At 37.8% G+C, this 9,149-nt stretch overlaps 1 protein-coding gene across 2 annotated transcripts; it reads left to right on the plus strand.

The window, feature by feature from the left end:
- The first annotated feature begins 233 nt into the window (after positions 1-233).
- IAA9 (indole-3-acetic acid inducible 9) lies at positions 234-8,867 on the plus strand. 2 transcript variants are annotated; one of them, XM_077358615.1, is made up of 6 exons: positions 234-412; positions 4,711-5,439; positions 5,526-5,752; positions 6,017-6,158; positions 7,995-8,056; positions 8,476-8,867. In XM_077358615.1, the coding sequence occupies exons 2-6, from the start codon at positions 4,745-4,747 to the stop codon at positions 8,511-8,513; spliced, it is 1,164 nt and encodes a 387-aa protein (XP_077214730.1). In that variant the 5' UTR covers positions 234-412; positions 4,711-4,744; the 3' UTR covers positions 8,514-8,867. The 2 variants fall into 2 exon arrangements, with proteins under 2 accessions (XP_077214730.1, XP_077214731.1); XM_077358616.1 differs by lacking the exon at positions 234-412 and adding an exon at positions 3,367-3,517.
- Positions 8,868-9,149: the final 282 nt, after the last annotated feature.

A 9,149-nucleotide genomic window follows, 5' to 3' on the forward strand; every position in this document is an offset into this window, starting at 1 on the left:
AGTGGCAGACTTTAGCGCTTTTTTGACGTTTACTGTGGTGCGAATTATCCTACATGAGGTGCGAATTTATCATTGTCCTAAAAATAACGGCCAATCCCTATTTCTTAAACTCTAACATTTGATAAAGACCAACGGCCAGGACCGGCGCGATCGACGAATCTGAGCCGTCTATCGGATCTCGGGCTACCCGCCGTGAGTATATAAAGCAACGGTCTGAATTTCAGGTAGAATTTTTTTTGCTCTTTGAGAAGCGTAAGCTTTTGTTTTGCTTTTCAATTCCCTCTGAAAAATGGAGGGCCCTTAGCTTACCTTTTTTTCTGCAACTCTCTCTCTCTCTCTCTCTTGATTTTTTTTTTGTGAAAATTTTCTTGTCACAGAAACTGAGATCGGTGGATTCTGCAGAAATCGTGAGGTAAGATTCAGAAATTTGGGGTTTTGCTGTTTTTTGTTGCGTTTTCTATCGGTTAAACGTTATGTGATTTAGGGTTTTGGTGATTTCGGGTTTTGCTTGAACTTATGCTTTTACTTGCGATTTCTAGCTTTTTTGAGGTGGATTTTGCTGAAACTCTAAGATCTCGATCTTTTGTGCCTTGATTTTTGAGTTTTTTGCTTCTTATTTAGGTTAATATCTGTTAAACAGTATGTGATTTAGGGTTTTGGCGTTCTGTATTTTTGTTTTCTTGAATTTATGCCATTTTCTTGCGATTTTTAGCTTTTTTGAGGTGGATTTTGCCGAAACCCTAAGATTTTGATCTTTTTTGCCTTGTTTGTTTTAATTTATTAGCTGAAACCATTGTGTTATTATCTAATAATGTCACCGGTATCGATTTTTTGTTTGTTATCTGTTTTTTTTTTTTTTTTTTTTCTGGGCTATAGATTAGTTGTGTTCTTTGTTATTTCGTCTGATATCTTTATCCTTTTAGTTCATTTCTAGTTTTTTTTATTAGTGATCTTTTGTAAATCTTCAATTTTTTGCTATAGTATCTGAACTTCTACACGATCACTGATCTTCTTTTGTTGTTGATATTTTCATTGCTTGAGTCTTTGTCCCATTTTTAGCTGCCTGTGTTTGTTTGTTTATTTGGGGCTAATGCTGCTCCTCTATTTGGGATATTTTGCAGTTTTAAGGTTTTTACTCCCAAATGATTTTTTTTTGAATGATTCCTTGTGGTCTTTTCGTTTATTTGTGTTGAATATCTCCAGAATCGCTAGTGATTCTCAAACTTTGTTTTTGCAGGTTTTCTCTTGCTTATCACTTTATTTCCTTTCTTTCTCTCGTTTTTGCCTATTCTGTCTCAGTTAAGCTTTAATCCCTCTTATTAGTTTGAATTTCTAGTTTTTCTGTGCTAGATTTATATATACTGGGGATCGATAATGCACTGACATGATTCTGATCTTTTGCAAACCTTTCCTTTTATTTTTGCTATATTATTTATATTTATATGTTTTATGGTTGAATCTTCGTCCATTTCCTGCAGCCTGTATTCTGGGTTTATTTGAGGTTATTTTTTTAATCACTGGGTTTATTAATATGCCTCTATTTTGGGTATCTTTCGGTATTATGGTGTTACTCCCAAATGGTAATATATTTCTCTCCCTTGTAGTCTTTCCGCTTGCTTGTTGTGAATATCTGAAGAATCGTTAGTGATTCTCGACCTTTGATTTTGCAGATCTTCTCTTGGTTTAATTGTTGTATTTTTTTCCTATTAATGCTTTATTGCTCGTATTTTTTTGACGAGTGTTTAATTGCTCGTTTTCTTTTGAATTTCTACCTTTTCTGTCCTAGAGTTATATAATGCACTGACATGATTCCTAACGTTTGCAAATCTTTCATCTTTTGTTATAATACATGCATTTGTACACCAATTCCGATCTGTTTTGGAATCTTTGTCGTTTCTCAGCTGCCTCTGTTCTTGGTTTATTTAAGGTTATTGTGCCTTTATTTTGGATATTTTGAGGTTGTAAGTTTTTTACTCCCAAATGGTACTATTTTTTCTCTCCCTTGTGGTCTTCACCGCTTATTTGCGGTGATTATCTCCGTAATCGTTAGTGATTCTTGAACTTTATTTTTGCAGATGTTCGCTCGCTTTTATTGATGTATTTTTGCGTAATCTGCCTTAAATGTTTGATCGCCCATATTTGTTTGAATTTCCAGTTTTTCTGTGCTATATTTATATCTTAAATATAATCGAATGCGGGTGGAAATCGAATCATTACCTTCGGCCATGTTGACCAGATGGAAACCACATACGATGCACACGATCCAACCGTTCTCCCGACGAACACGGGGTAACGAATATTGATCACTGAAAAGCCCTTCCAATCCATAGCAGCTCGAAACGTCATATGAAGGTGGGAAACACGTTTCCAAAACGGAAACGAAACACCTATTAAAAATAGAGGAAACATATCGGAAACGTGTGGGAAATGCACGGGAAATGTTCGGGAAAAGCTTAGGAAAAGTGTGGGAAACTCTCCGGAAACACGTGGGAAACGCGCATGAAAGATTCGGGAAACACATGTAAAATGAACGAGAAACATTCGGGAAACACGTAGGAAAAGTTTCACTCTTGTTTCCCTTGCGTTTTCCTACCTTCTTGGCATTTTCCACCTTTCCTCGCTACAATCAAATGCATGAATCTTTCACTCGCGTTTCTGTCTCGTATTTCCAAACGTTTTCCTCATGTTTCACAAAGAAGGTGGATCAAGGAAATGCAGGGGATTTCATTGATCTAAGGTTAGAAATCTCTAGCATTTCCTTGGTAGATCAGGGACCACCCAGAGAAGAACCCTAATGGCCTTTTGTTTCTCCGAATGTGTGTTGCTTATTAGGCAGCCACCCAATCTAAGGTTAGAGATTAGGGTTAGTTTCCCCATTGAACTAAGACTCCTGCTAACTTTGGACTCTTATTGAGAGTTATGTTTAGTTTTACCAAAAACTCATATTAGAAAAAAATCATCTAACATCCCTAGTGTAGGCAATGTGGGCAGCCTTTCAACATTATATACTTAGAGTTGATAACACATTGACATGATTCCCATCCTTTGAATTTCTAACTTTTTTGGTGCTAAATTTATATACTTGAGTTGATTGATAATGCAGCGACCTATTTCCTATCTTTCTCAGATCTTTCATCCCCCCCCCCCCCCCCCAATACTATCTCTATTTCTATGTGATTTCCTATCTATTTTGCTGTGGATGATATTGTTGCTTGAATCAAAGTCCTCTTTTTTCCTTTGCTCTATATGTTCTTAGTTTAATTGAGGTTAATGAGCCTCTATTTTTAATATTTTGTGGTTGTAAGGTTTTAGCTCCCAGATGGTACTATATTTTTTCTCCCTTGTGCTCTGTTTGGTTGCTTGTAGATGGCTGGGAGATTTGGAGAAGAAGAAGTTAGAGGGGAGGTTAAAAGCAAATCAAAAGCAAATCAGTCAACGGGGAGATTGAGAGCAAATCTAACAAACGTTGTTTGCTTTCGCCCAGATTTGCCGAAGATTTGCCAGTAAATCTAAAAAGGTGGAGATACGATTTGCCCGAGAATTTCTCCCCTTTTTTCTTCGATTTGGAGAAATTTATCGAGGGAGTTTTCAGGGTGCCACGTCACCAGACCCTTAGCTAAATTCAGGGTGCCCGGCATCTCCGGTGGTCAAACTCCCCAATTTAGCTAAATTCCCTATCAAACAGCTTTCAGCAAATCAATAGAATTACATTCCCTGCTATTATCCTTAAAAAAAGGCAACCAAACAGAGCATTGGGGACTTTTCCGGTTATTTAGGGTGAATATCTCCGGATCTTTAGTGATTATTGCCCTTTGTTTTTGCAGCTGTGTGCTCGCGTTAATCACCAAGTTTTTTGCCTATTCTGTCCTAGTTAAGGTTTTATTGCTTGAATTCATTAGGATTTCTAGTTTTCCTTTCTAGATTTTTATACTTGGGTTTGTTATCTCTGCCAATCGGTTCAGATTTGATCTTCATGCTTTTTTATGCCGTCTTTAGCTGAATGTGGTTTAGACTTTTTTCACTCTAGGCTCACTTCCGCATAGGTCTCTGGATTATGTGTCTTATCTCCAATCTATGGTCGTTCAGCTTGTTTTAGATTTTATTTGTCAGATTCATGGAACTATGGTGCTAATGTTTCATTGGTCCTTTGAGTTTCAGATATGCAAAATTCTAATCCAACCGTGTGTGCATGTTTGTGTGTCCACCTGTTTTAGATAGGTCTGATGACTGATCAATAGAGGTCTCCTCATTTTCCGATGTAAATTGGCGTTACATGTGATTTATTGTATGCTATAAACTTTCACCACTCATATCCGTGTGTGTTGAGAGAGAGAGAGAGAGAGAGAGAGAGAGAGAGAGAGAGAGAGAGAGAGAGAGAGAGAGATTCATTGCATCATTTCATGACGATACACATGTGTTGGTTCATAGCATGGTTTTATGAGTTGAGATTTTAGCAATTCTTTGTAGCTTTGATACCATGCTCTGTGCTATCTTTCTTTTCCTAGTGTTTTGGTGATGTGCTTGCAAGGTAGTCGTAGGATCAAATAATAGATCCCACAGAAAGGTTCATGGGCATGCTAGGTTTTGTATCTTTATCTTTTTACTTTTCAAAATGGGTATTATTAGGGTATTTGGACAGACTGAGCTTGAGTTAGGGAAGCACTTTGTGGTTTATACTAAAGAATTTTAGGGGTTTTTGTTTGCCAACAGGTGATTAAGCAATCTCAGAGCTAATTCAGATCTAATGTCCCCACCACTTTCAACTGTTGAGGGGGAGGAGAGCAATGTGTCATTAGTGGCTTCTTCAGCCTCTATAGACAGTACCTGCCAGAGTAACCCTGGATTGAAAGAGCGTAACTACATGAGTTTTTCTGACTGTTCTTCAGTGGAGAGCTCTGTGATCTCGAGCTCATCCGAGCAAAAGAACACCACTCTGAACTTGAAGGAAACAGAGCTCCGGCTTGGGCTACCCGGATCCCAATCTCCTGTTAGGGATTCAGAGCCTTGCCTCTTAAGCTCAGTCAGACTTGAGGAGAAGCCCTTGTTTCCTCTAGCTCCTTTAAAGGACAGCATCTTCTCTACTCCGCCAAAAAATGTCGTCTCTGGTAACAAAAGAGGATTCTCTGATGCTATGGATGGATTTTCAGAGGCAAAAAGTACTGTGTTTTCAGATGCAAATTGGATGTTTCCAACATCTGGGTCTGAGTCAGAAACTTCTCAATTGGCTCAAGGGAAGTTTCCTGGGAACCAAGGTGTAAATCCCATTCTGTCATCCAGGCCTATACCAAATTCAGGAGTGAAATCTGTATCTATCAAAGAGCAAAATGGAGCTTCGTCTTCTGTACTGAAAGAGATCGTGCTTCCGAAGATACCACAGGACAGGTCTCGTGGTACTAACGACACCAATCACAACAACAGTGGGAATGCACCTGCTGCAAAGTAAAAAATGGATAATTTTGACCCACAATCAAAGTTTTATGTGCTCATATTATATTAATCAAGTGAACAGTAAATGATCTTTGCAGGGCACAGGTTGTAGGTTGGCCACCGATAAGATCGTACAGGAAGAACACGTTGGTCACCAATTCGAAAAACAATGAAGAAGTGGAGGGAAAACCAGGTCCAGGAGCTTTGTTTGTCAAGGTCAGGATGGATGGTGCTCCATACCAGAGGAAAGTAGACCTGAAAACTTACTCTACATATCTTGATCTCTCGTCATCTCTTGAGAAAATGTTTAGCTGCTTTACCATAGGTGAGTTTTTCAAACTTGTTTCATGGAGAAAGCAAATGCAAGGCTTTCAGTTAAGTTGGTCATCTTAATTGATCAATTGCATTCATAGTTGTTATTTTGGCCATGGTTTTAACTTTCGGACTGAAATTTTAGATTGCAGGGACCGAAATTTTAAACTGAAACTGAAATTTTGTTTTTGGCTGAGGCCGAAACCAAATCCGAAACTGAAATTTCAAACCTTGGTTTTGGCGTGATCCAGTTACTGCTGTTTGTGTATGATTTCAGGCCAATATGGGTCCCATGGAGTTACTGGGAGGGACATGCTGAGTGAAAGCAAACTTAGAGATCTCCTACATGGATCGGAATACGTGCTTACGTATGAGGATAAAGATGCTGACTGGATGCTTGTGGGTGACGTCCCTTGGGAGTAAGCTCTGATCCATTCTTGTTTCTATTCATTTTTCTATGGTATGCGTAGTTACTATTGTGTTGTTTGATTTGTTAGCTGTTTGTGGCACATCTTAGATATTATCTCACTATGCAAGAAAAATTAATTTGGATATAGACAAGTGTGTCTGATCGAGACATGGATCTTCAAAGAATCATGATGCAGATAAAATACGGATGCAGATAAAAAAGTGTCCAAATCAAATCCATTGTCTTTCAGCACGTGCACAAATCAGCAAACGGTGAAGCGGATTGTTTCGCTAGGGAGGGTGTTGAGAAGGAGGGGTTGGAATTCTTTGATTTCCTCCCCCCTTGAGGGCATGGTTTTAAATTTCGGATTTCGGTGGAGACCGACACCGAAATGCATCAAAACTGAAACTCTTTCATTTATTTTGGCCAAAATTTCAGTCGGTTTTTCCGAAATTTGACCCAAAAAATGTTTTTTTAATATTAATTTAATATTTCACCGAAATTTAGACCGAAATTAACGAAATTACCAATTTCGGCCGAAATTTAATATTGAATAAAATATTAGTTTCGGGTCAAGTAACAAATTTCGACCGAAATTTTGAAATTTTTGTCGAAATTTCGACATTTCATGGTCTGAAACCGGTACCGAAACCGAAATTTTAAACCTTGTTTGAGGGTGCTTGTATTTTTTGCTTTTCTGTTGCCTTTTCTTTTCTCCTTGTTCCTCTCTTTGGGTGACCTCCTTTGTCCTCCCTTTTAATATATTTTTGATTGTCTTTCAAAAAAAAAAAAAAAGCGTCCAAATCAAATCCTAGTTGGCTTGGTATGGTGCAATCGAGTACTCGGTTGATGCAGCCGAATACTCGGTTGACACAGTCTTAACTTGGGGTAATCAAATTTGATTGACTTTGGATGGAAAAATGCTGGCTCGGGCAAAAACCCGACCCAAGGTAAAAGGGGAGTCGACATGACATGGGAGAGTTTGAAACTATAGTCATTATTATAGGAATCAATAAGCAAATTAAGGCCATGCTTGGCAACTTTGAAGAAACATTCCATGGAATATTTGCTGGGCCAGTTGTAAGAGATAGGCAGGCGAGGGAGAAACTTGAGAGGCTGGGTTGAAGGAGCGTGAAAAGCTCCTAAAAATTAGGAATACAAAATACCAATTTTAAGTAGGTTGTTTGTTTTACTATTTTTTTTTGGGAATCACCGATTCACTCTCTGCTTCCACCAAACCCAAGCCTATTCCTCTACCACCTTCTCTGCCAATCTCACACACTTGTTCCCATGATTATTAAATGAAATAATTTTTCATGGTTGGCAAACATGGCCTAAGAGAATATGTAAAATAATTTTGGATTACTGGTCAGATTTTGCTTGGATATTATATTTATAGATTCTTTTACATTTGATGTAAGCATTATTTAATGGAGGACCGATTTATTAACTCATCAACTACCTGATTTGGACGGGCCATTGGCGTATCTCTATACATTATAAATTTGTGCATACTATGATTGGAACCAGTCATGTTCTAACTCATAATCCAAGAAGCTTGCTGACATATCAGTCTACTCATAATCCAAGAAGCTTGCCGACCTATCAGTCCTACCAATTTATTAACTCATCAACTACCTGATTTGGACGCGCCATTGGCGTATCGCTATCCACCATTATAAATTTGTGCATACTATGATTGGAACCAGTCATCTCCTAACTCATACTGAACAAATTTGAAGATCAAGTCTGAATTGTTATTGTTCGTCACCCAAAGTTGCTTCTGTCTTGACAAAGCTGTATTTTGCTTACTAACACTCTTCCTTCGTCTTTTTCTTCTCGGCAGGATGTTTATTGAATCATGTAAAAGGTTGCGGATCATGAAGAGCTCTGATGCCATTGGCCTAGGTTGGTTATTTTCCTTTTAATGTTTCTTTTCCCATTTAAATAATGGCATTGGTGTTATGTTGTTTTTGAATGATCCAATGCACTTTGAATACTTCGCCCCATTTGTTTTAGATTTTGGGAAACAATTGTGAATCCAAAACTGATTATTTGACTCAGGTCCTGTTTGTTTATTTTGAGGACAACAAAGGCCCAGTTTTGTTTCATATTTTGAGAACTGATTTTGAGTCCGAAATTGACTGTTGGACTTAAAATTAAACTCGATTTTGAGTCCAATAATCAGAGTTTTGGATCAAAATCAATTCTCAAAATCCAAAACAAGCAGGGCCTTCTTTGTTACTAATCAGAAAACATAACAAGACTTTTCTTGTTTGTGATTAATTGGTTAGCGTTCTCTTCTTATCTTTTTCTTGGGATTGCAGCTCCAAGGGCAATGGAGAAAAGCCGAAACAGGATCTAGTTCATATCCAAACGTGATAACTGCTTTCCAATCTCAAAGGGGGATGAGATCAAAGAACTTGAATTGACTGCAACCGAATGAAATTGAAGAAGTTATACAGTGTGTGCGAGGTTTGACACCCTATCTGGAAGGGCAGATCATTGTTTAGATGCTTTCTACTTTAATTTCCTTGAAATTTACGTTTTCTGTTTGTCTGAGTTCGTTATTCCACGTACTTAAAACAGGAGACTGAAGATTCTAAGTAATTTGATAATTTGCTTTCTCTCTTTAGTTCCTGTTCCCAAACAGGAACTTGAATCTGTAAAGTGTTTTGTGGACATGTTTGAGTATTTGAAGCAATGGTTTATGTGGACACCCTGTCAGTCTTGTCTGTTTCTCTTCTGCTATTAAATGCCTTTAATGGTAACTGATCTTCTTTTCAAGGGAAAGAACAGAAAAGGAAAAAATTCTGGGAGATGCTTTTTGTTTTTTTAAAAGTATTTGATAACCTGCATTTAGAGTGTGATATGCTTTGTGTCTGTTCTATATATTGCTATATGCTTCTGCTTTTCCAGACCAACCTTCTTTAGGTTTTTTCTTTAATAGAGGGGGAGACAGAGACTGAAAGCCTCGCTTTGCTCATTTGTTTTTGATTGC

The sequence above is a fragment of the Tasmannia lanceolata genome, unplaced genomic scaffold (assembly GCF_043159265.1).
Source record: "Tasmannia lanceolata isolate RefF3 unplaced genomic scaffold, GAP_Taslan_0.1 ptg000018l, whole genome shotgun sequence".
NCBI classification, from domain to species: domain Eukaryota; kingdom Viridiplantae; phylum Streptophyta; class Magnoliopsida; order Canellales; family Winteraceae; genus Tasmannia; species Tasmannia lanceolata.

Coding starts and splice junctions, on each gene's coding strand:
- IAA9 (XM_077358615.1), top strand. CDS start 4,745: ATGTCCCCACCACTTTCAACTGTTGAGGGGGAGGAGAGCAATGTGTCA. Junction 5,440..5,525: donor GGGAATGCACCTGCTGCAAA/GTAAAAAATGGA, acceptor TGATCTTTGCAG/GGCACAGGTTGTAGGTTGGC. Junction 8,057..8,475: donor CTCTGATGCCATTGGCCTAG/GTTGGTTATTTT, acceptor TTGGGATTGCAG/CTCCAAGGGCAATGGAGAAA.